The sequence below is a fragment of the Pongo pygmaeus genome, chromosome 8, assembly GCF_028885625.2.
Source record: "Pongo pygmaeus isolate AG05252 chromosome 8, NHGRI_mPonPyg2-v2.0_pri, whole genome shotgun sequence".
Taxonomy (NCBI): Eukaryota; Metazoa; Chordata; class Mammalia; order Primates; family Hominidae; genus Pongo; species Pongo pygmaeus.
The window spans coordinates 64,463,985-64,490,766 of NC_072381.2; the positions used below are offsets into that span (position 1 = coordinate 64,463,985).

At 49.7% G+C, this 26,782-nt stretch overlaps 1 protein-coding gene across 3 annotated transcripts in view; it reads left to right on the forward strand.

Moving 5' to 3' along the window:
* Positions 1-26,782, forward strand: part of DLG5 (discs large MAGUK scaffold protein 5) — a 135,643-nt gene that overhangs the window by 38,314 nt on the left and 70,547 nt on the right. For all 3 annotated transcript variants that reach the window (XM_054435604.2, XM_054435606.2, XM_054435605.2), the window contains exon 2: positions 18,827-18,895. In XM_054435604.2, coding sequence (XP_054291579.1) covers positions 18,827-18,895 — 69 coding nt within the window. The remainder of the gene's footprint in view (positions 1-18,826; positions 18,896-26,782) is intronic.

Genomic DNA, 26,782 nt, shown 5'->3' on the forward strand with positions numbered 1-26,782 from the left:
AAAATCCTGTCTGACAGTTTCCATCTAAACTAAGAAGTTGGGAGCCCAGCAGGCCCTAGGAAATATGAAAATTGCCGCTTTGTTGGGCTGCATGATGATGGCAGCTCGGTGTGGAACTCTTCTCTGCCATGAGAGATCTGAGTTTTTCAGATGAAAATCACCGGCTGGCTGTAGGCACGGCTGCTGCTGCCGTGAGCACACACAAAGGCGTGTGGCTCTGGAGCCTGTTTGTCTGTCCCTCAAGGTCTCTTCTTTGTTTTTCTGAAATGTGATGAAATGGAACGTGACTTTAAAAATAGATATTTTCTGGAGATGGCCTGGCTGGGATCTCTGGCCTCAGCAGCCTTACTTCTGCCCCATGAGTCTCTTATCTCATCTCAGCTGATGGGACATTGGCAAGGGCAGCTTGTATTTTTTTTTTGTTTTTATTCTTAGTAGTCTTTCCAAATATATTCCGTTTGATCACTTCTTTCTTTCCACACAGGCTACAGATTGAATAGAATCTCTTAACGGTGTTAGCTTTTTTCTCTTTAATATTAATTTTTTTTTTCTGACCACCAAAGCAACAGTGCTTATTTAAAAAATAAAAGAAAGAAAAAGTTTCAAGAACTACAGATGATAGCAAGTCAGTGTTCCCCTGAAGTGTCTGCTGGGGGCCTGAGGCTGGGAAAGAAGGCACAGTGGGCTCAGACAGTGTTCATCCAGGTGGGGTAGGACTGCAGCTGCTGAGTGGGCCCAGGACGGATGGCAGAGAGGACTGAGGACTCAGGCAGCTCAGGAGCAGTTACAGGCAAAGGGCTGGGAGGTGGGTGCATCTGGTCATTGACTTTGTAGCTGAATGATCTTGGGTTAGTTCCTTGATCTTGGAGAGCCTTGGGGTTCTTGTCTGTAAAATGGGGCTAACAGCAATACGTTTGTCCCAGGGGCTGAAGTTTTAAGTGAGATAGTGTATGTGGGTGATGTCTGTGTTGGAAGGGGCTGCACAGAGCATGGGTAAATGGTTGCAACTGTATAGTTTGCTAAGGCTGCCATACAGAGTATCACAGACCAGGAGGCCTAAACAACAGACATGGATTATCTCACAGTTCTAGAGGCTGGAAGTCCAAGGTCAAGGCGTCAGATGGGCAGGGTTCTTCTGAAGCTTCTTTCCTTAGCTTGCAGATGGCCATGTTCTCCGTGCAGTTCTTCATGCAGTTCTCCTTCTGTGCATGTCTGTGTCCTGATCTCTTGTTATAAGGATGCCAGTCATTTGGGATTAGGGCCCACCCTCATGGCCTCATTTTAACTTTATTACATCTTTAAAGGCCTTATCTTCCAATACAGTCATATTTTGAGGAACTGCAGAAGGGGTTAGGGCTTTAACATATGGATTTTGTGGGACTACATTTCAGCCCGTAAGAGCAACATTACTGGCAGGGCGCAGTGGCTCACACTTATAATCCCAGCGCTTTGGGAGGCCGAAGCAGGCAGATCACTTGAGGTCAGGAGTTCAAGACCAGACTGACCAACATAGTGACACCCTGTCTCTACTAAAAATACAAAAAATTAGCCAGGCCTGGTGGTGTGTGCCTGTAATCTCAGCTACTTGGGAGGTTGAGGCGAACCTGGGAGGTGGAGGTTGCAGTGAGCTGAGATCTAGCCTGGGTGACAGAGCGAGACTCCGTCTCCAAAAAAAAAAAAAAAAAAGCAACATTACTACTCTTACACGGTTCTCTAGTGACAACAGTACCCTAAGGGGGCAAGCATTTCTGGCTGAGGGTCAGTGGCAGTGTTCAGGAAGCTCAGAGGGCAGGAAGTCCGGGGTGTGTGTGCAGACCCTGGTGGTATTCCCCAACTGAGCCACTCACCAGAGACTCTGAGCCGCATCTTAAAAGCCTGGAATGCTGGAGGTGCTGATTCCTGGGGATAGGAAGGGGTCCTGAGACATTTTTGGTTTTTATTTTGATTTTTTTCCAGCATTTTTAAAGAGCAGCTTGGATGATTGATGAACAGCCAGGCTGGGAGCCATTGGCCAGAAGCTCTGTTGACCGACTGCCCCTCCCTGTTGGCTCTCACAGCCTGCACAGGGTGTCCAGGTGCTTATCTGGGGGGACCTTTCTTTACCTAGGGATTCCAGCACTCTTGCCTTTGCTGGAGGGCACTTCCTTCATCCCCTTCCTCCTCTCATCCTGCTCATTAGAGTTGTCGGCTTGTTTCACTCCTGGCACTGGCACCTGCTTGCTGTGTGACCTGGCTCAGTCACGCCCCCTCTGAACACCTGTAGGATGTCAGGGCTGGACAGTAGAGGGGATACCCCTTAAACTATGAGAGGGCTGAAGTCTGACTAGAAAATGCAGATTCAACTCTTACTCTTCACACTTTCACTAAGCGTTTGCCTTGCTCAGGGGGCAGGGAGAGTAGAGCAGGCATAGTGGTGCAGGCTGGAGGGTCCCAGTCCGTTGAGATGAGACTGCCTGCAGAGCTCCCTACAAATGTCCAGAGGGTCAGGAGCTGCAGAAGGCTGGAATCTTTGGGGGCTGGCACACTTTGATTCCAGGGTTGTGGATGTGGATTTTGGTTTTTTTCTCTTTGCACAAGAGAGTGAATGAAATATTTTCCCTTGTTACTCAAGATCAACTTTTCTGAGGGTTGCCCACGTGTGAAAGATAATCTATATCCTTTTATGCATTTGAAATGCTTCTGTGATCTCCTCTTCCATTTTCTATGGTTGATTTGGGGCAATTTGAAGGCATTGTGTGTCCAGATTTTGCTTGGAGTGTTTTAGGGGGAGCTCCTCTTTCTGCATTTAAACAAAGAGTAGCATGGGCCTGTTTTCTGAGCATAGGTATCTAAGAATGGGCTCATGCTCTAGCTGCGGGCCCATGTGAGCACTTGAATGTACTGAGATGACAGGTGTGGAATGGGTCATGATGAAAGCTTGCTGTAGGGTTTTAGGGCGAAGAATGCTTGTGCTGTTTTATCTTTATTTGCGGGGGGATAGGAGGTGACAGCCTGAGTGTATAGTACCCAAAGTCTCATTTAAAAGCTCCTCACTCCTGCTCTGGGTGTGACAAAGGTGAGTGTTGGATACCTCAGTGGATGTCTGCAGGTAAGTGTGTGCAGCGTCCTTTCTGTAAAACATTGGAAAGAGTCCCAGCAGTTTCAGGAACGGACTTCTGAAGGCCACCATTTCCAAAATGCACACCGAGTACTGTGAAAATGAGGGTGAACCCTCCTGGACGGTGTTACTTTATCGGAGAGGAAGCATGTTTGGAACATCTGAGGGCCCGTCTTGGATTGGAAGATCATCTGCTTTGGGCAGGGCCGCCCAGAGCGCCTCTGATAGCCAAACTCTCAGACTTTCTGTTTCTCGGGGCCTCAAAAGAAGTCGATGGAAAAAAGATAATTGCCCTTTTATTTTTCCCTGAGTGCTCTTTGAATCACAGTCATTTAAAGGATGTCAGAGACACAGATTAGATTGCAGAGTTTAATTCCAATCAGTAATTAATTACAGGAAGCCTGCTAAGTGCCGACCACCATGAACCATGTCTCTGGAGGTGGACCGGCCTGTAGAAACCATGTGCTCCAGGGATGAGGTACTCTTGCCCGACTTGCCCAAGGCAGACATTGCTGATCCACTGTGGGGTCCTTTCCCAGTGAGCTGAGGTATGGCTTTAGGCACAGTACTCAGGCAGGTGGTGTGATGCATGGCTGCTCTTTCAAGATGCACCTTGTGCCTTTTCTGGTCTTATCCAAGCCCTTCAATTCTCAGATAGAGAAACAGGGCCAATCAGTTGCCTGCTTAATTGACTCCATGCATAGCATCTTTGACCTCCAAATGACCAGGTCAGAAGTTTCTTTGCTTCCGAGTCCTCCCTAGCATTTGGTGTGGCAGACCAGCCCCTCCAGGCTCCCTCCACCCCATTGCCTTCTAGGATGCGTCATTCTCTTGCTCCTCCTACCCCTGCTCCAAGTGATCTTTCTATGTCCTTTCCAGAAACTCTCATTTTTTTCTCCTGTCTTCACAGGAAGTATTTCCCCAGATTCTGAACTGTTTACGCTTAGAACAATGTTACTTCAGGCCAGGCATGGTGGCTCACGCCTGTAATCCCAGAACTTTGGGAGGCTGAGGTGGGTGGATCTCCTGAGGTCAGGAGTTTGAGACCAGCCTGGCCTACATGGCAAAACACTGTCTCTCCTAAAAATACAAAAAATTAGCCACTCCTGGTGGCAGGCACCTGTAATCCCAGTTACTTGGGAGGCTGAGTCAGGAGAATTGCTTGAATCCAGAAGGCAGAGGTTGCAGTGAGCTGAGATCACACCACTGCACTCCAGCCTGGGCAACAGAGGGAGACTCCGTCTCAAAAAAAAAAAAAAAAAAAAAAAAAAAAAGAACAATGTTACTTCATAGTCACTGTTTAGGGGGTCCATAGATCCAGCCCTCTCCTCTGTTTTTTCTTTTTCTTTCCCAATGACATTGTTCAAATTGAGTCTTACGTTTTTTTCTAACCCAGGGGCTTCACATTACCAATTAGTGACTCTGGGCTTGTCACTCACATCCTGCAGGCTCAATGGTGTGACTCTGGAGTGGACTGTGTTAGCCTGAAACTTTCTCTGTGGTGCCACATTCCAGTTTCTGAGTATCAGCAGGCTGTCTTCACAGGGATTTTCTTTAGTGCATTCTACCCGATGGATTTCAACGATCTCATTCCTCCTTCTTCAATCCTCTGCCTCTGTTAACTGTGTCACCTTCTGGGATGCCCCAACCACAAACCTCAGCACCATCCTCCATTCTTCCCTACCCGTGGTCTTGGGCCCTCTCCCTACCCATACCCCATGACCAGTAGTTAAGGACAGCTCTTGTGGGAACATCGTAACTGTTCTCTCTGCTTCCAGGCTCTCCCTGCTTCCATCCTTCCAGTTCACAGTTGCTGGAGACAGGTTCCCGAAGCTCATACCTGCTTGCTTATTCCTGTGTTCAAAAACCCTGGGCATTCTTGAGCTCCAAGGCCCAGAAGCTGGAGCTTTCACCCATAGTAATGAAAGTCAGCATAGAATTGTGTGAAACTAGGTGAGGTGTGGTCCACCCTGAGGGCCCAGAGATTTTGGACACCTCTAATGGAGAGAAATGGAGGTGAAGCTCTTGGGTGTTTTTTTTTTTTTTTTTCTTTGAGACATTGTTTCACTGGAGTGCACCCAGGCTGGAGTGCAGTGGAGTGATCTCGGCCTACTGCAACCTCTGCTTCCCAGGTTCTCGTGCCTCACCCTCCCGAGTAGCTGGCATTACAGGCGTGCACCACCACACCACGCTGATTTTTTTTTTTTTTTTTTTTTTTGTATTTTTTTAGTAGAGACGAAGTTTCACCATGTTGGCCAGGCTGGTCTCCAGCTCCTGGCCTCAAGTGATCCACCTGCAACAGCCTCCCAGAGTGCTGGGATTACAGGCGTGAGCTACTGCACCTGGCCTTCTTGCTTTTTAATTCCTTTTCCTTTTGTATGCATGTTTGTTGTTTTCGTTGTTTGTGTTTTGAATAAGAGTAGAAGGAAGAAGGAGTTTCTGGAAGAGAAGAGGCTGACAGTGGAGAGTAGAGAGCAGCATGAAGGAAGACTGGGAAAGATTTGCAGTGGAGTCAGGGACAGAGATAGACCTGAGCCTCCTGAGGAGGTGAAAAATGGATCATTTATTAGCAGTTACGAAGAGCTTTCAGCATCCACTATTTCATTTGCTCTGCACGACAGCCTGTGAAATACTGACTGTATAAAGACTTTTAGCCTCAGTGTGCAAATGACACCGAGGCTCAGAAAAAGTATTTGCTCCTGGTCACTGATTAGGAGGTGGCCAAAGCAGAGGGAGCCCATGTCCATCCAGCTCCTGATCCTGTGCCCTTTCCACAGTATGGGGTCACTTTGTGCCTCCTGCCCTATGGCAGGGGTCCTGACGAGTTCAAACTCAGCAGGAATACTGTGGTGGGCAGGGGGTTCTCCATGACCTCAGAGCCCTAGTTGCTGCTACTACAGACCCAGGCTGAGTTGCCTTGGTGGTCAGTGATTCTCAATGCAGCCCACAAAGTAGATGAGGAAGGCAGTGTAGATGACATTGAAGAAAGAGGGGGCAGAAACAGCACCCGTTTGCTGATGTCTTAGATAAGACCTTTCCTTTGTAGTTGCCCTCTTTGGCCTTTGTGGACAGAATGTCCCCGACCTGTGAAGCCTGGGATGCCATGTCCTTGCCTAATGCCCAGCTCATGCCATGTGACTTGGGCAGTTCCCAGAGCCATCATTTTCTCTGGCTGATGACTCAGCTTACCTTGAACTGAGATTAATGGAACATGCCATTATGGGATGGTGTGGCACTAAGGGACAGTGGGGGAGGGACACCTTTACAGTTCCTTTGCATTTGGTCTAAGCATCAGAATCATAAACAGCTTCCTGAAACTCCATTGGCCCACTCCATTTCCTGCTGCCTTCTAAAGACCCAGGATGGAGATATTTATCTAGCTTGTTCCAGAGACAGTACTGATCTCTTCTGAGGGGGACCAGAGAAGTCCATGGCCAGAGGAGTGACAGGGTCAGAGAGGTTGAAGCCAGGACTAGAGGACAAGGCTGGCAGCTGAGCTGTGACAGAGGTGACTGGAACCCTTCTTTTTCATGCTTCCCTTTTTTCCTTCTGTTGGAAAGATGGCCTTGGCCACAGTGCTGAATGCTGGCCACGAGATAGCATGCCTGCTTGGAGAAGAGCTACTGACCTGCCAGTAGTGATTACTAGGTACCTCCTGTTTCCTGAGTGTTGACACTGGGTGAGGGATGCCTGCTTGCATCTTTTTCTATCCAGTGGGACAAGGAACTAGTGAGTATCACTTTTTCTGATCTTGTCAGAAAGGAGGAGGTCTGGTCAGGAGTTCAAGACTAGCCTGGCCAACGTGGTGAAATCCCATCTCTACTAAAAATACAAAAATTAGCCAGGCACAGAGGCACATGCCTGTAACCCCAGCTACTCAGGAGGCTGAGGCAGGAGAATCACTTGGACCCAGGAGATGAAGGTTGCAGTGAGCTGAGATCACACCACTGCACTCCAGCCTGGGTGACAGAGCAAGACTTTGTCTCAAAAAAAAGGAGGTCTAGGGTTAGTGGATGAGAGTCCTGCTTGAGTTGGGACCCTCTGCTTACTAGCTTTGTGGCCTTGGGCAAGTTACTTGGCTTCTCTGAGCCTACATTTCTTCATCTAGAAGGTGAGTTGATAGTGGCCCATCTTGTAGGATTGTTAGGAGAATTAAATGAAATAATCCATACAAATAGTGCCTTTCCTGCAACAAGTACTCAATAAATGTTACCTGATATGAGTAGAGTGTAACAACAAAAACATAAGCTGTGCCATGTAGGATGCCTAGTATACATTGAAGGGTCTCCCTAATGCTCTGCCTCATTTCCATCAGCCTCCTTGATAACTGGGGAAGTTCAGGGGGTAGGTGGAGTGCAGATTCAGCTTGATCAGGAGTCGGGAGGATTGTGTGTCTGTCTTACCTTCACCACTAAGCAACATGGGCATATCTGAGCACCTGTCTAAGACCTGACCACATGCAGTTGTGTTCAGTTTGTTTGTTTGTTTGTTTTTATTTATTTTTTGAGACAGATTCTCGCTCTGTTGCCCAGGTTGGAGTGCAGTGGTGCAATCTCAGCTCACTGCAACCTCCGCCTCCTGGGTTCAAGCAATTCTCCTGCCCCAGCCTCCTGAGTAGCTGGGATTATAGGCATGTGCCACCATGGCTGGCTAATTTTTGTATTTTTAGTAGAGGCGGGGTTTCACTGTGTTGGCTAGGCTGGTCCTGAAACCCTGACCTTAGGTGATCCACCCGTCTTGGCCTCCCAAAGTGCTAGGATTACAGGTGTGAGCCACCGCACTCGGCTGTGTTCAGTTTCTTTACTTGTGTGGTCGACTCTCCCATCTCACGACCCACTTCTCTGTCTTCTTGGTTGATTCCTCTTCTCATCCCTTAGCCCCTGCATGCTCAGGTTCATTCCTTGGACCTCTCCACTGCCCTTCCTGTCTGTACTCCTTCCTTGGGTGATTTTATCAAGGCTCATCACTTTAAATACTAAGCATATGCTGACAATTCTCAGATTACATCTCTAGCCATGACCTTGTCACTGAACTTGAGGCCTGTACATCCATCTGCCTGCCTGACACCTCCCTTGTGTGTCTGTAGGCACCTCACGCATGACCAGGCCCCGCGGGAACTCGTGATTCCCCAGCTCCCTCCCCCATCTGTTTCTCCTGCAGGCTTCCCCCTTTCAGCAAGGACCAATATCATCCTTCCAGTTTCCAGGCCAAGAACCCTGGAGTCATCCTTGACTTTTCTTTCTTTCCTATTCCACATTGGGCCTGTGAACAGATCCTTTCAGCTCTGCTCCAAGCCAAATGTGGAATAGGAAAGAAAGAAAAGCTCCAAAATATCCCTCAAATCCAGCTACTTCTCACCAACGCCATTCTTGTCACCCTGGTCCAGACCCCCAGCATTGCTCCCGTGGACTTGCGAGTTTGCTGTCTGACTTGTTTCTATGCTTCCCTGCTTATGGACAACATTCGACAAATCATCTAATGAGCCTAAGTAGACGTAAGTCAGATCATGGCTTTCCTCTACTCAGAACCTTCCAGAGGTTTCCCATCTCACTCTGAGTAAAGCCCTGCATCCTCTCTGTGGCCCATAAGGTCCTGCCTGGAGCTGTCCTGTTGCCCCTGTGACCTCATCTGCATCCTCCTGCAGGTCCCTCCACCCACAGCAGACAGGTCTCCCCGCATGGGGTGGCCCCAGGGCCTTTGCACTTGCTATTCCTTCCTCTGGCACTCTACGCTTCCTCTGGGTCTCTGGGGAAAGATGACCTGCCCAGAGAGACCCCTGCCACCACTGTACAATAGCCACATCTCCTCTCCACTCCCACCACCTACCATTTAACTCTGCCACATTTTTCTTCATAGCACTTACTACCCAATACAGTTTATGTTTGTTTATTTCTCCCCCACCCCTGTCACCCTGTTCATGTGAGCTCCATGAGGGCAGGGATTTGTCCATCTTGCTTCCTGCTGCATCCCAGTACTTCACCCAGCATTAACCCAGCGTTTGGTGAATGAGTGGGCCTTGTGTTTCCGGGGACAGACGTGCCCACCAATGAGCAGCATCTTTTACAGGGCGCTGACTGATGTCTGTGTGTAGGTGGTGGGAGCCAGGACTGGATGAGTGGAGGTGCAAGCCTGGTGTGATTCCAGGCACACCGTGAGCGCTCTGGTTTGTTCTTTGTGAACCAGAGAACCAGAAATCATAAGGGATGCTGAGGATGGCTTGGAATTTCCATGGCCACGTGGAATGGTGGGAGGGGAGAGGAAGCCTCCTTATCCACAGGCATAGATAGGGCTGTATTCAGGTATTGAGAGGTGACACTCATGGCTAGGGTGAGGGGGAAGCATTAGCTCCTGAGGGAGATGGTGATGGGAGGTACACAGAGTACTCAGTGCAGAGCTTCTAACCAGCAAAACATTCCAGAAGTCAAGGGAAGGCTGCATGACTGTCCTCCAGGTCCCATCCATAGCATCTGCTGTCTGTGTACACTGCAGAGGCCACCCCATGCCCTGCCTTCCTTAGGAGCCTGCGAGACGGTAACAGTAACAAGAGCTGGTGTTTGTGGATCGCTTGCTGTGCGCCTGGCTCTGTTCTAAGGGCTTTCCCTCTCTTTGCTCATTCTGTTCTTATCACCTACTATTCTTCCTATTTTATAAATGAGGAAATGCACAGAAAGTAGAAGCAACTTATTGAGGTCACACAGCTGGTGAGTGGCAGGCCTGAGCCAGCCGGTCTGAATCAGAGCCTGCCTTGCTACAGTTGCCCTGGGAGGGTGGGGGGCAGTGTACTCTGCAAGGTATGCGCTCCATCCTGTGTGGGAGGGAGGCAGCCTCTTCTCCATTTACTCGATTTCCCGGTGGAAATTGAGCACCGGGCCAGAGCAGGAGGGAGCCGGGGGTGCCCAGTGCCTTTCAGAGAGCTGCTTCCTGCCTGTTGTGACTTCTGGGGCTTATCAGAAGTTTATTCCAGGGCAGACGTGGCCCCCGGGGGATGTCCGGCTGGAGCATAATGGAGGCTTGGCTGCCCCTTGGGTGCCCGTGCTGCTCAGATTTCCTGTCTGGGTTTGGTGTGACATGTGCTGTCAGGGTGGCGGGGCAGAGGTGCTGCGGCCGGCCCTGCTCCACTCCTTCAGCTATGCTCCTCGCTTTGCGGGTGCTGTCAGGCTTGGCTATGTTCGTTGTCCCCCCTCCACCCCCACCTTTCAGGGCATAGCATGATGGCCCCGTCCTCCTCCTTAATCAGACCCTTTTTGGGCCTCCTCCTGTGCCTTTTAGGTGCAGAACTGTCTTAGTCTGGCCAGGAGTGACAGCAGGGAGCAGGGCTTGGTTTTGGTGATGGAAAGCAGGAACCGAGAGGTGGTCCCACCTGGTGTCAGGTTTGATGGTCTTAGGTCCTCCCACTGCCTTCCCTCCCTCCCTGCTCCCATCCCCAACCTGCAGCCCGGCAGCTCTGAAGGGAGGCAGAACAAAGAGGGTGGCTTTCATCAGACACAGGCTTTGTGCTCATCCCAAAACCTCCAGGAGCCTTTGCTTCGCTGATGAAGACAAGCAGGCTATCCAACTGTGGACTCTTTTCATCCCTCGAAATTCAACAAACTTCCATCTTTCCTTTATGTGCCAGGTGTTTTTTTTTTTTTTTTAGTCCCTGTCACTTGCCACTTAAAAGAGGAAAAAAAAGAAAAAAGTAAAGAAAAAACCAAAACCAGTCCAGTAGTTAGCGAGTGAAGGGTCTTGCATGGTACTGAATGATTAATTCTGGGGTGCACATGTTTTGTTTTCCCTCTCTTTTCATATTTTTGCCTTGGGGCATTTTGGGTGGGGAAGGGAGGGGAGTCACAGGTGGCAAAATTGATGTGAGAGTTTTCTCAGGTCCAGGCAATTTAGTTCATTATTTTATAAATGGCCTCAAAAGTCCAGTGGGAAGGGGTTAGGGAATGTGTTAAGGAATGGACACAAAAGCCAGGTGTGGTGGTGCACACCTGTAATCCCAGCACTTTGGGAGGCTGAGGCGAGCGGATTGCTTGAGCCTAGAAGTTTGAGACCAGCCTGAGCAACAGAGAGAGACCCTGTCTCTATTTATTTTAAAATATAAAGTTTAAAAAAAAAAAAAAAAAAGAATGGACGGAGAGCTGGGCAGCCATCATCTTCCTTCCTGCCACCCCACACAGATCTCACTGCATACCTGAGGTTAAATCTCTAATTATCTGGGCAATGCTCCCTCCCCTTTACTTTTTTTTTTTTTCCTTCCTTCCTTCCTTCCTCCCTCTTAGAAAAAAAAGATGGGATCGGCTGGGTGTGGTGGCTCATGCCTGTAATTCCAGCATTTTGGGGTGGATCACCTGAAGTCCGGAGTTCGAGACCAGCCTGGCCAACGTGGTGAAACCCTGTCTTTACTAAAAAATACAAAATAGTCAGGCCTGGTGGTGCGTGCCTGTAGTCCCAGCTACTCAGGAGGCTGAGGCTCGAGAATAGCTTGAACCTGGGAGGTGGAGGTTACAGTGAGCTAAGATTGTGCTACTACACTCCTGCCTGGGCAACAGAGCAAGACTCTCTTTCAAAAAAAAAAGATGGGGTCTTGCTATATTGCCCAGGCTGGTCTTGAACTCCTGACCTAAGTGATCCTCCTGCTTCAGCCTCCCAAAGTGCTGGGATTACAGGCATGAGCCACCTCACCTGGCCACCTTTACCTTTTAAAGATAGGTAAGCAGTTCTTATAACGACCAGAAATAGGGGGAATCCACATCATTATGATTTTTTTTTTTAGCACAGTGATGCTGCTTGTTCCAAAACTTGGTGGAGAATACTATAGCATTATCTCAGCTGAGGAAAACAAATATTAAATCTTAACTTACAAACCAAGAGCGGGATTTTCCCACCCTCGGGTGGCATATAAGGCGCATGAGCAGGACTTCCTTGATGACATGCCAGTGTCTGTGGTTGCTCCATTCCAGGGCCATGTTCACCCTATACCTCCCTGAAATACTGGGACTTGTCTGCTTCCAAGTTTGGGTTTCAGTGTCTGCAGCCTTGGGCCATGCTTTTAAAGGGTAGGAGGCTGAGCCCCTAGGGAGGGGCTAGGGCTGCCCTGAATGTAGTTTTTTCTTTTCTTTTTTTTTTCCCTGCCACCTTTCTTCCCTCCTGAGAACTGAGCATGGTTCTGTAAGCAGGCTTCCTAGTAGCCCGATAGTAGGATCTGAGCCCTCTGTCCCCCCAGCATCCCAGGAGGTCTTTAAAACAGAGAAGGTGGGCTCTGCCAAAGGTGATAGCACTCCACAACTTTCACGTTGTCACCTCCTTCCTCATCTCTGCAGTTCACAGAATTGAGTGGCTCTTGAGTGCAGGCTTGCCCATACCCTGCGACTCCCCTCTGCAGCCAGCACAGGCATGGGTATGGAATGGGGGCCATGAAGCCACAGCTCCTTCTCTTTCTTCCCACTTGGGTGGAAGTGGCTCAGCTCAGAATGCCTGTTGAGTGTTGTCTCGGTGTGGGGAGGTGGGCAGGGAGGAGATGAGCCCATTCCCAGGGAATAGAGGCTGGGAGGCCTTGGCCCAAGCCAGCCCTGCTCTGAGACTGCTTACCCTTCCAGAGAAATGGGTTCTGCCTATTGTCTCCTGCAAGCTGATCGGGCTTCTCATGTGCTTATCCAAGGCCACCACCTTCCAGGGCCAGCTGCAGGCCCCTGCCTCCGTGAAGTCCTCTCTGACTGCTCTTCCCTGTGGAGCCGGGCAGCAGTATTGTGTGTAGGATTTGAGAGCACAGGCGCTGGGGTAGACTGCCTGGGTTTGTATCCTGTTTGCACTTTTAGTAGCCCTAGCATGAACTTAAGCAAATTAATTTTTCTAACTCTTAGTTTCTTCCTCTGTGAAATGGGACTAATAATGACAACCTCTGGGTTGTTATGGAAATTAATGGAGGCAATACATGTAAAGTGCTTAGCACAGTCCCAGCACTTAGTAGTGCTTAGTACCTATTAGCTGCTATTATTTTTCTTGAGAGTGCCATATACAGTGCAGCAGTTTGCTTGTGGATTGTGTGACTTGTCATTCGAGTACAGCTTTCCATGTAGGTAATTGAGGAATTGAACAGCAGAGTTGGAAGGGCCCTCTGCAGGTCTGGACTGACCATAATAACAGCAGCTAACACTTAGAGTACCGGCTATGCAAGGTACTGTTTCAATCACTTTTCACAAACAGGCAGAATATCCCTTATCTGAAATCCTTGGAACCAGAAGTGTTTTTGGGGTTTGGATTTCTCCAGATTCTGGAATATTTGCATATACATAATGAGATATCTTGGGGATGGGACCCAAGTCTAGATGTGAAATGTATTCGCATTTCATATATACCTTATATACACATAGCCTGAAGATAATTTTGTTTTTCCTTTGAGGAAGCAGAATAAACTGTATCCTGCACCTGCGTTTTGACCGGCTCATCACATGAGGTCAGGTGTGGAATTTTCTGCTGTGGTGTCGTGTTGGTGCTCAAAAAGTTTCAGATTTTGGAGATTTTTGGATTTCAGATTTTTGGATTAGGGATACTCAACCTGCATTAAGTCAGTTTATCCTCAAACAGCTCTAAGAGATAAGCACTTCTATCATCCCATTTTACTGATAAGTATGTGGAAGCACAGAGAGGCAGAGTGACTTCCCTAACAGCACACAGCTCATAAGAGGCTGGGCTGGGAGTTGACTCCAGGCAGGTTGACCCCAGCTGTGTTGCAATCATTACTGTTTGGCTCAGAGAGAAGGGCCTTCTTCTGAAGGCTGCTGACAGCAGATGAGTAACCTCCAGGCTCTTGAGCCCCTGGCTTGCCATTCTTTCTCTCGAACCTGGCCCAGTGCCATGCTAGGCGGGGGGCACGTGTTGGAAACCTGGCTGACACGTGCGAGTCCGGGAGCGATTGGGCACCTTCAGTCATTCTGCTGTAGGCTGTGGTTCCTCAGTGTGAGCTGGAGGAGGGTGGCAGGTGCCCTGAAAGTGACTGTCCTCCTGGGGCCCAGGCAGCACTTCCTGCTCTGTCTTCAGGGACCCCAGACCTCCAAAGAGTAGCAGCTTGGTTTCTCCCTGTCCTTTCCCTGGGGATTGAGGTAGGGGGTGCTGGCCTCCCTGTGACCGTGAGCTGTCAGCTCTCTGCCTTTCTGCCTGGGCCCTTCTGGAGGACAGGGAGAACTCTGTGTGCTGGTTCAAGGCTGGAACAAGTTCCTTCAGCCACTGTGTGCTTCACAAAGAGGAAGCGTGAGTCACCAGGGCCTTTACAAGCTCCAGGTGAATGGAAGCGGTGTGTTGGGGGCGTGCTTCCATCTCTCTTGGGCCTCATGGGCTATGGGAGGGGGCCTGGGAGGGCTGGGGCATTCCATTATTGTTTGGTGATTTTTACTGGAATTTCTTTTGAAGTGGTCTTCGTGACCCAATGGCACTGAGTCACGGGGTAAACAGAATTATCAGGGGCTGGGCTCTTGGAAAGGACACAGGCAGTGCCCGTGGGCCAGTCCCAGAGGGTCACCAGGCTGGCTTCCTCCCAGTGGCTTCCTTCCACCTCTCCCCGGGTTTTGGCTGCAGCTTCCATGTGCATCCCACCTGCGGACTCCAGCTCTGGGCCAGTGTGTAGAGCATGTGCCCTGGGGGCTTGTGAGAAATGCATTCTGAAACCCCACCCTCATCTGCTGAATAAGAGTTTACGTTGCCCAGGTAGTTCCTTTGATAGTAAAGAATCTCTTTATATCACGCCCTGGCCCACATGTCCATGTCTAAACTTGGCCTCAAGCTCCCCTTTTCTGGAAATGTTTCCACATCATCCAACTTTCTCTGGATCTCATCAGCACCTCTGCACAGTACTTGGTAGCTTGCATGAGTTTGTGGTTGGTGCACTCCTCTCGTGTGTGCGCACGCACACACACATCAGGAGGCTGATCCTACAGTCCCCCTTAGCCCTGGGCACTCTGCGAGGTAGAGAATCCCTCCACACTGTTTCTCCTTCCACAGCAGCCCATCCTAGGTTTCAGGGCAGGTTGGGTGGAGGTGCCTTCAGGAGAACCTGGGGAAATTGTCTCCTCCTGGATTGGGCCGTGGCAGAGGATGAGGAGCACCAAAGTGTGCTCGGCCTAGATGGGACTTCTGTTGACTCCAAATTTGATGGCGAAACCCCAGAGGTAGATGATGCCGACACCTGCCCCTCAGCCCCATGGAAGCAACTGGCCTTGAAAGGACACTGTGTGACTTTGGGGGACAGTGGCTTCTTTTGCATTTTCCTGACAGTCCTGACTACACAGGCCTTTAGGACAACAATAACCGCAGAGACAAAGCATGACTGAGACAATGTCGTCTTTGGGCCTTTTTTCCCCCTTAATGACGTCCAAGGCTCTGGGAACATTGTAAAAACTGGGTCCTGTCCAATTTTAACCACTCCCCCCACCAGCTCCTAGGAGCCCTGCCAGCTCCCTGGGATGGGGGTGGGAGTGATGCCCAGAGATGCACATAAAGATGTCACGCTGCCCTGGTTAGGCCCCAGAGGCCAGTCAGGACTGCAGGGACGGGGAAGAGGAACAGAACGTGTCGCTTGGCCTGTGGACTCCCCCAGCCAGGGAGGTAGGTGGGCGGAGAGAGGGAAGGGCATCTGCCAAGCTTAATTAACAGTGGAAACTCGCCACGGGGGAGGAGAGAGATGATTTGAAGAGGAGGGGCAGTTTACTGGAAGATGGGGCGCTGCCGATGCCAACAGTAAGAAAGAGGGGAGTGTTCCAGCAGAGGCATCCGGAGCGCAGGCTGCCAGTGTCGTAAGCTGGGATGGGTTGAGCATAGAGATTTCTGGAGGTGAGAGTGGGGGAATTTATTTGTGCCTGCTTTCCTGAGTAGGCGTCTTCCAAAAACAATCCACCAACATGCCAGCGGCTAGCCTTCCTTGCCCCCATAAAGAAAAAATACTATTTAAAAAATGGTAGTTGAGTTTAGAAAATAGACATTGTGTTGGGTTCTTGTTCTTTGAAGATATCAATGGATTGCCCGAATTGCACTTGACTTTATTTCACAGATATTGAAGCAACACGTAATGTGTATGATATAGAAAGAGAGATGGGTTAAAAAAACGTGTGATGCAGGCCAGACATGGTGGCTCATGCCTGTAATCCTAGCACTTTGGGAGGCTGAGGCCTGGTGGATCCCGAGGTCAGGAGTTCAAGACCAGCCTGGCCAACATAGCAAAACCCCGTCTCTACTAAAAATAGAAAAAATTAGGCAGGCATGGTGGTGGGCGCCTGTAATCCCAGCTACTCAGGAGGCTGGGGCAGGAGAATCGCTTGAACCCAGGAGGTAGAGGTTGCAGTGAGCCGAGATCGCGCCATTGCACTTCCAGCCCAGGCGACAGTGCCAAGACTCTGTCTCAAAAAAAAAAAAAAAAAATTGTGATGCTTATTGCTTTGTTGAGACAAAAATGCAGAGATATTGAATGTACAGCAAAACTAATAGTGTGGGTTGGACTTCAGATATGGGAGGTGGAGCATGGGTTATTCATTATTAGCAGGATCATAGAATTTCAAGGCTGAACTGGGTTTTCTGGTTTCATCTCCCTTCAGATGTGCAGACTTCCTCATGACATCCATGCCACTGAGTGCTGGGCCTCCCTCACTCTCTCACCTCCTCACCCTTAGGCTTTTCATACCTGGCAGTGCTGACCGTGGCCATCCAGACCTGTTTAGAGATGCAGCTTTCTCCAGCATCCACCCGCTGCTCCTGGTTTGGCTGCTGGAGGCCATCAAGAACAAATCTAATCCCTTCTGACAGTCGTATTGAGAGACAAGACACCTACCCATTCCCCAGTCATCCTCTTCAGCCCATGCTCAACACCTTCAGATTCTTCAGAGAGTCTCTGAAAATGTGATAATGAGGCTACTGGTCATTGCCGGTTACGCCTGTCCTAGTGCTTGCCATTACCAAAGTCGCTTTTTGCTTGCTTTCTCTTTTTTCTCTCCCCCTTCATCTCTTTTTCTGATGGACATGCCTGCTAGCTCATCTGCCTGCAGTCTATCTCTCTGCCCTCCTGCATGGTCCTCACCTCCCCAGCAAAGTCTCCCTGCTTTCCCCTCAAGGTCTCTCCTGTCCCCCAGGGGCCTCCCACCGACTGTGCGTCTCCCTCCCCCACCCCGCTCCCCCATTTACTCCCATTTCTTCGTTTCCCTCTTTCCCATCCAAAGATGCGTGTAGGGTGGCTAGTCAAGAATTGCAGTGGAAGAGTGTTTTTTTTTTTTTTGAGACAGGATCTCACTTTGTTGCCCAGGCTGAAGTGCAGTGGCATGATCATGGCTCACTGCAGCCTTGACTTCCCTGGGCTCAGGTGATCCTCCCATCTCAGACTCCCAGGTAGCTGGGACTACAGATGTGTGCCACCACGCCCAGCTAATTTTTTGTATTTTTTGTAGAGATGGAGTTTCACTATGTTGCCCAGGCTGGTCTCAAACTCCTGAGCTGAAGCAATCTGCCCACCTCGGCCTCCCAAAGCACTGGGATTATCGGTGTGAGCCACCGTGCCCTGCTGGGAGCTCCTTAAATTTGGTCCCCACATTTCTGGTTGTGGAGCCCAGGATCTCATTAGTTCTTGGCAGCTTTCTGACGCCAGAGCCCTAAGGCTTGTTCAAAGCCCTTATTGCAAAAATTCCATCTCCAGCTCACCCACTTGGCCTGGTACATACCGCTCTTCATTGTATAGTTCTTTTGGCTCCAAGAGCAAAACACTGGATTCGTCCTTGTTTTATCTGACCTGCCATCTCTGTGTGTTATGCTTTGTCCACTCCCAATTTAGTCTCTGAGTCAGTTTGCCCTCCCTTTTAATTTTATGTCATCCATAGTCTTGATGAGCGAAGTGTACCTTCTGTTTCCGTTAATCATGGAAATTGCTGAAATGGGATGGGGGATGGGGGATGGGGGAGGGACCTTATAAGCCATCTAGTTGAACTCCTTCATTTTGCAGACCAGGAAACAGAGTTCCAGAAAACAAAAGCTAATTGCTCAGCACGACCCAGCTATGGGCACCTACATAGAGCTAGGTTCAGAAACTGGGCTTCCCGGTGCTGGGAGGGTAACATCTGGTTTTGAAGATATTTGAATTCAAACCAAACCACAGTGGTTGTGTGTCCACAACCAGGAATTAACATTAAGTGTGGACCAAAAAAAGTGCTACCCTCTGGCTTTGGTGATGGTATAATTGCTCATCATTTTAGGAGTAACTTTTAATAAGGAGGCAGATACTAACTAAATTATTAAGAACTGAGCTTGAATACAGTTAGAACCTAAAGAGCAGAACAGTCAGAGAAAGAACAGATAGTTCAGTTGTTCTTTAATTTCTGCTCTGTTACCCTCTGCATGGAAGCCAGAATCATATTGATAGAGATGTGGAGGAAATCCCCACACCCCATGTTTACCTGGGGCATGTGACTCCCTTGCTAAGCCTTTCCCCAGATGTCCCAACAAGAAGCCAGCTGACTGACTCCAAGTTCCCCTCTGCCTGCCTGCCCAGAGCAGGAGGGGCCGATAAAGTGAGGTGGGAGGCCTGGCAGAAACACCGAAGTCCAGATCTGCTGAGCGCGCCTCCTCTGCTTGGCCCCTGGATGTGCATTTCTAGTGCCTGGTGCATGTAGCTCTCATGGCCTGGCATTGACTGATGATCAGCTGGTCTGACAGTGGCTTGGGGTGAAGATGAGTGACCCCTTGGGGTTAGTAACACGGTCTCCCCTCTTTCCCCAGGTTCTACCTACAGCGTCCTGTCCACCATGCCCTCAGACTCAGAAAGCAGCAGCTCCCTCAGCAGTGTGGGTGAGTACCGCCGTCTGGGGAGGACACCAGGTGGGCCAGGGGTCTGGGTGAAAGCCAAGGCAGCTGGGGTTCATGGGAGAGGAAACTGGTTCTCCCTTGTCAGATTACTCACAGGATCATCCTTCTGTTGATTTCATTTACATTTTCTCCCATCATCAAAAACCCAGTTCTGATGTTAGAAGGAGGTGGGGAGGTGAGTGCTGGGAAGCACATGTTTTGCCATTGTTTACTTTGTCAGGACACAGGGCTTCTAGGGGAGCCTGTTGTCCCACCATCCCCACCCCAACCCCAAAGGCCTTGTAGTAACTCAGTGACCACTGCCCAGGAGACTCACCCCTTTTGGAGTTTCCTTGGAGATAGGCATTGCCAGTCCATGCTGAATTGGGTACGTTTCTCTGAACATGGGTTTCAGAAAGCCCATAAAATGAGGCCAGCCCTTCCCTGAAGTCCAGCAGGAAGGCTGCAGTGGTCTCTCAGCCTTCCCACACCTCTGTGACCCATTCCCTCTGTTTAGCACCTCTAGTGGGGTTTCTCATGGCTTGATATGACCATGATGGATGCAGACACCTTCAGTGGTGAGTCCCGGCATCTTTTGAGCCCGAAGGACTCACAGAGGTCATCTACTCCAATTATTTTCTTTTCCCCCTGCAGAGAGATGGGGAAATTGACATTCTGGGAGGGGAAGTCACATGCCTGAGATTCTAGAACTAGTCAGGACAGCTCTTTCATATATCAGCTCACATCTTGAACACCTCCAGTGTGCCAGAGGTGGGCTTGGGCCATAGTAGCGAATTAGGCAGATGTGGGCCCCGCACTCCTGGATGTTAGGGTCTTTTGGTGGGAAACAGTTAAATAAGTAGCTACAGTAAGGGAAGGCGGTGTGATGAGAGGGAAGACAGTGACCAGCGGGGGAGTTCCATCTTAGTTTTCTAGGGCTGCTGTAACAAAGTGCCACAGACCAGGTGGCTTACACAGCAGAAATTGATTGTCTCACAGTTCTGGAGGACAGAAGCCCAAGATCAAAGTGTCAGCGAGGCTACGCAGGCTGAAGGCGCTAGGGAGAGATCTGTCCCGGGCCTCTCTCCTCGCTTCTGGTGGCTTGCTGGTAATCCTTGGTGCTCCTTGGTTTGCTGACATCACACTGATCTCTGCCTTTGTGTTCACATGATGTTCTCCCTCCCTGTGTGTCTGTCTCCAAATTTCCCCTTTTAATAAGGACACTGGTCAGATTGGCCTAGGAGCCTGCCTTATGGCAGCAAGACCTCATCTTAAATTGATCATCTGTAAAGACTGTTTCACCATCAGCAATAACTGCCGTGGGCTGAGCAGCGTCCCTCTCGGGGCTCCCCTTTTAGAGTGCAAATGCGCCTGGGAAAGATAACGCTTTGACCTTTCCAAATAAGGTTCACATTCACATTTACTGGATTGGGATTTTAGCATATTTTGGGGGGCCACAATTCCACCCATAAAAACACAGTTCCTTCCATAACCCTCATCCTGTTTAGGGCTCAGGGCAGGCCCTTCTGGGACTGCAATTCAAAGCTCCCAACGGTATCCTATTACTTTGTTCTGCCTGCTTTTGGTGACCGGAGACATATCAATGGAATGATGGGATTGTTGGAATTTGGAATGTGGGACTCACCCTTCAGGAAGTGCATGGAGTGGGGCAGTCAGGATCAGTAGATGGGGAAGGTGAGGCTTTGTAAGGTGGACTGGGTAAGCCCTGAGCATACTCCTCTGACCCGTCTAGTTTTTCACCCTTCACCAATATCTGTCTAACAGATAGCAGTCAGCAAACTCATTCCCATCGGCATTTCAAGGGTTAAATCGTTACCTTTCCTAGGCACATGTGCATTCTAAAAGGGGATTCCAGAGAGGGGTATTGCCTAACCCATAGCAATTACTGCTGATGGTGGAATTCCCAGCCTGAGTAGGAAGATATTTCTTGGGCAACTGGACCCCAGCATACTCTGGGAAGAAGCATCATGGCCGTGACCCACCAGTTGGTTCTGCACTCACTTGAAGCTGACTCAGTCCTTGCGATGGAGCCGTCAACAGTATCCCTGTGCTCTTCCTGGGCATCACAGACAGGCAGAGTGCAGTGCTCTGATGTGTTTCTTGGAGCAGGATGGGTCTGTACTGTCTGTGTCTGGATATTTAATGCTGAAATAACTGTTTGCATCCCTTCTGGGCAAAGCCTCTTGAGTTCACAGGGAACCGAGTTTTGCTTCTCTTGCTGTTCTGCTTGAGATTGCCATTGTCCTTTGGGTGCAGGCATCAGGGAACACCCACTCATACCACCTTAACCAATCAGGAAATGTATGAGCTCCCATATGAGGCTGTGCTGAGGTCAGCCAGTACATGGGGATGCAGCTCTGCCCTCCTCTGTGCGGTGTCTTCGCACAGTCTCATGGCGGGGTGTCTGTAGCAGCAGCTCCAGCCATCGCGTCCAGACCTGACAGTGTCCAGGTCTGCAGTGTCCAGTATGGGCGCCACTAACCACAGGTGGCTACTTAAATTTAAATGAATTAAAATGAAATTTAAATTTCTGGTTACTCAGGCAAATCCACCACATTCCAAGTGCTCTGTAGCCATCTGCGGTGAGTGGCAGAAGAAGGTCCCTTTGCTTATGAGCAAAGGAACCTGTTCCAGAGTCCGTCAGTATGGACTCCTCTCATTGACCACAGTTGGCTGCTTGTTCGTGTGGAAACCAGTGGCTCACAAAGCCTGGTCGCTGGACCACTGGGACACTCATTAGAGAGGCAGGTTTGAGCCTCCTCGCACCCCTGCTGCATCAGAAAGGCTGAGGGTTTCTACAGCTTAATAGCCCTCCAGTTTGAGATGGGCTGGCCCAACCTCATCCCTGAGAAGGGAACCAGAATGTCTGTACCAGGCTTGCACCAGTCCCTTGGGGTGGAGTGCCTGGTGGGGCTGGCCCTGGCTGAGAGCACTCTAGCACCTGCCAGGGAGTTCCTGCTGGCTCAGCCACACCTGATGAGAGGCAGAAGTCTTTGCAAGCACACACCACCCTGGCAAGAGGGGCCACTGGTAAGGTCACATGGCGATCTTAGGAACCTGAGGAAAGGCAAGAGCAAGATCCTTATAATAAAAACATCACTTCCACTTTCCCATTTACATCTCCCTAAATGGAAACGGCTGGGAAAACAATGGCAGGTTGTATTCAGCATGAGAAGAAATCGGAGGCTGAAGCCTTGGGCGTTTAGATAGTGTTCTCTCAGGCGGTCTGTCTGGTCTCAGATCTCCAGCCTGGCCCTACTCACAACTCACCACACCTTTGCCAACAGCCTTAAAGGCGGCAGGTCTTTGTGCCAAGGCCTCCTCGGGCAGTTTTCATCAGCTAAGCACACACAGCTTCCCCGAGGCCCTCCCCCGCCTCCTGCGCCTGTTGTTGTGACCTGCCCCGGACCCTACCAGTGGATCTGCCTGGGGACTGCACACTCGTTTCAGGCAATCAATACTTTTTTCCTTCCCATTCATCCTGACCTAATTTCTCAGTAGCCTTTTATTTCTCATCTTGGAAAACTGGGGAGGTTTTAAGGAGGAGAAGAGACATTCTTGGGCAGCACTTGTGAAGCCAGCCTTAAATTCCATGAAGATTGAAATAGCAGGAGATTTCTTATTAAATGGAGAGGTCTCCAGGCTTATCGGCAGGAGAAATTGCTGGAGGGCTTCCCTCGTATCCCAGGGAAGATTCCTTGAAAGTGCTTCTTCTGGTTGACAGGGGAAGGTGGGGTGAGCCATCAGGGAAGCGGGGGCTGCCCACTGACACCCTGTGACCTCTGATCCTTCATTCCTGGCCCAGACTTTTGGATCAGGGGTAACGCTTTGCAAAGCCAATTTATCAGAGATGGGAATGCCTCCTCCTTGTGGGGCAGGTGTTTGGTACTCATAGGGATCACGGTGAACATAGCCCCAAATGTTATCATACTGCCAGGGAGGCAGGCACTGTCTGGCATGACTGGCTATTCTGCTCTGTGTAGAGCAGAAAGAAAGAAGTAACTCAAGGGAAGAAGCAGTTAGTTCTGATGAGGGGAATCACAGAAAGCTTCCTGGAGGAAGTGGCCCTTGAATTGGGCCTTCCAGGAAAGGTGCTCTGGACTCAGACGCAGCTGGGAAGTAGTTGGCCATGGCTGCTTATGGTGGTTTGGGTTCTGAAAACCAGACCCTGAGTCAAGGGTTCGAAAGCAAGTCTTTGATCTGGCTAGAGATCTGGGGCCTGGGCTTGCAGCATTGGAATCTAACCTCCTTTCACTCCAAGCTGGTGAGACGCTGAACTGGAGTCATGTACTCATTGACTAAGAGGGGTGTCCCCCTTAGGCCTTCATTGTTGAGGACATCAACGGGGGATTCCTTTAAAGGCAGTGGCTGCTGGATAGCCAGTAAAACAAGGGAGAAATAAGTCCACTCTGGCCAGCAAATGCAACTTTGGTCTGGAACAGAGGTTCTCAAACTCTACCAGGCATCGGAATCACCCGGAGGGCTTTTACGACACGGAGTGCTGCAGGGACTTACTCCCAGGGTTTCTGATTCAGTGGGTCCGGGTGGGACCTGAAATTTTGCCTAGCAGGTTCTGTAGTGAAGCTTAGGTGCTTTAAGAAGCACTCGTTCACCCCAGGCAGGGCCTGGGTCTTTACTGGACGGCTCTGGGTGTCCTGAGTTGTAGGTGAGGATGACGTGGTGCTCTGATGACTGTGCTCTGCCACTGCTTTGCCTCTCCCAGGCAGCCAGGGCCTGGAGGTGGCCAGGAAGTTTACCTGGACATCTCTCTGGCTCCTGGAAGCACAGGCATACAGGGCCTGGAAGCAAAGGTGAGACCTGCCCAGCTGTAAGACCAAGGATGCGCCTCCAGGGTCAGTGGGAGCATGACAGTGAGGGAGCCCAGGACAAAGGGCGGTGGCTGAGAAATCCACCCAGCCGCCAGTCCATTTGCTGAGCCTCGGTGGTGGTGACCGTAGCAGCCAGGGCAACTGAAGGAGCTGAGGATTCCTGTGATGGGGACACTCCTTTCTGCCCACCTTCTTACACCCAGGTCAGAGGGAGGCTGGTCGCCCCAAGGTCCTCATGGTTAGAGACTGAGCTGGGTTGTGTTGGGACGGCTCTGAGCCCCTTCCTTTTGTCCTGCTTCCTTCTCTCCTCTTCCAGCTTCCTTGTAAGCCAGGGCTGTGTCTTTCTGTTGCCTCCTTTACAAAATGGGGGTGAAAAGAGCAGCCCAGGGCTGGCTGCTCTTTGTCCACCATCCAGAGCCTGCTCCTGGTCTAGTGTCTTCCTGTTTTGGGCCATTTTAGTCCAAACCAAATCTCTTACCTCTGAAATCTGATCCTGAACACCAAAAGGAAAAGGACAATCTGCCTCCTTCTCCAGTGGTTGCCAGACTTGGATAAGGAAAGCCTGAGGTCACGGGAGAGTTGACAGCTTTGCATTTGAGTCCAGAAGAACAACTGCACAAGGTTAGAACTGCATTGGAAGCTTATGTTGGCAGCTACTTTGGAGGCTTTTGTTGACAACCCAGCTTTATGTTAGTTTTTGTTTTGCCTGTTTTTAAAAAGTTTACTGTAAATAACCACAGTGACAGCAGAGGAGGTTGGTCCTCATCTCTTTACCTGTCAACATTACTCTTAGGATGGTGGCTTCATTCAGGGCATCACAGTTTGGTTTTCTTAAAAAAAAGTAGGCTAGGTGTGGTTGCTCAAACCTATAATCCCGGCACTTTGGGAGGCCAAGCCAGGAGGATTGCTTGAGCCCAGGAGTTTGAGACCAGCCTGGGCAACATAGTGGGGCCCTGTCGCTACAATAAATAAAAAAAAAATAATTAGCCAGGCATGGTAGCACACCCCTGTAGTCCCAGCTGCTTGGGAGGCTGAGGTGGGAGGATTGCTTGAGCCCAGGAGGTGGAAGTTGCAGTGGGCCTTGATTGTGTCACTGCACTCCAGCCTGGGTGACAGAGCAAGACCCTGTCTCAAAAAAAAAAATTTTTTTTTTTTGGTTAAGGTTATGTTCATTGAGATATAATTTACATACAGTAAAATGTATTTTTTTAAGTATACAGTTTAAGTTTTGACAAAGTCATGCAACCATTGCTACTTTTAAGATGCAAAACACTGCTTTCTGTATCTTAAAAATTCCCTCTGCACCTTTGCAGTCTGCCCTTTCCCCACCCTCAGTCCCTGGCAGCCACTCATCTGTTTTCTATCCTTGTAGTGTTGCCCTTCCCAGAATGTCATATGAATGGTTGTGTAGTATGTAGCTTTTAGAGTCGGGCTTCTTTTGATTAATGCAGGGCATTCCAGCTTCCCCCACACCCTGTGTGCATCTGCAGTTGTATCAGTCATTCATCCCTTTTCATTGCTGAGTAATACTCCATCATAAGGATATAACACAGTTGTTTATTCATTCCCTAGCTGCTCTAAACAGCTGTGTGCTGGTTTTTGTGTGAACATAAATTCTCATTTCTCCTGGGTAAAATACCTAAGAATGGGATTGCTGGGTGGTATGGCAATTGCGTGTTTAGCTTTATAAGAAACTGTCAAACTGTTTTCTGAAGTGGCTGCATGACTTTGTATTCTCATCACCAGTGTTTGAGAATTCCAATTTTGAGAATCCAGCTGTATCCTTGCCAGCATTTGGTGGCATTGCTTTTTATTTTAGCCATTCTGATGGGCATATGGTGGTAAAGGAACTTCATGGTTGTCTTCAAATGCTTGCAGGTCTATTGCATACAAGAAATCCAGTTGTTCCCTGTGGCCCTTAGGGGTTAGATCAAGGGTCAGTGGAGGGAATGTCCAGGGACAGACTAACTCGGTAGAGGGCATAATTTTAGGGAGAGAGATAAGACGGGCTCTGCTGGGAAGTAGTGAGCTCCTTTGCTGTAGAATTTGGTCTTGGTGGCCATTTGAGGGATCCTGACAACGATTTGGATGGTAGGACTGCATCATTTTCAGAATATCTGTCAACCCCTAGATGCAAGTAAAAAGACAAAAACTTCAGTTGAAAGGGGATTGAGAGGATTTTCTGCAACCCTTGCTGTTCTTTTGGAACTTCTGGGCGTAGCACATCTTGAGATTGGTCGTGAGGTCCCCTGTGGCCCTCCTTGGCTCTCCCCATCCCCCAATTACAAAAGGCCGGAGGCATCGGCTGCACTTTCTCCTGGGTCAGAGAGCCTGCTGTGTGATGGATCTTGGGTCTGGTTGACCTTACTTTCTGTATGTGTCCTGTATGCTCAAGCCTTTGGGCCAGGAGAAGTGGAACAAGAATCCTTCCCTATTAGGAGGCATTGTTGTGGAGTGGTTGAGGTGTTGGCTCTGGTGTCAGAGCTGAGTGTGCATGGGAATCCCATTTTCCTAGCCATGTAGTCTTTCTGACGTGTTTCTCGAGCAATCCTAGCACAACCCCAGTAGGGAGCTGCGGAGAATAATGAGTTGAAGGTAGAGTGTCTTTAGCACAGAACCCAGTGCTTGGGCAGTGCTTGGCACATGTCATTGCTACTTTATCTGTGTGGCCAGCCACCCCCAGGTCCTCATGCCTGTAGACTGAGACGTCTGGAGACAGAGATGGGGTGTGTTGGGATGGCTCTGAGCCCCTCCTTCTGTCCTGCCGCCTCCTCTCCTCTCTCCAGCTTCCTTGAAAGCCAGGGCTGCATCTTTATGTTGCCTCGTTTACACAATGGGGATGAAAATTCAAGATTTCTTGTCTCCCCAGAGGCAGGTTACTGGGGCTGGTGGTACTTTTCTGTTGTGAAACTGGACATTTGGTGTTTCTCTGCTATTTCTTGAACTTGACTATAGCATAGAATAGCCATTCTGAAAGTGTGGCCTGATGTCCCTGAGGTCCTTTCAGAGGGCTCGTGAGGTGAGACTGTTTTCATAATGA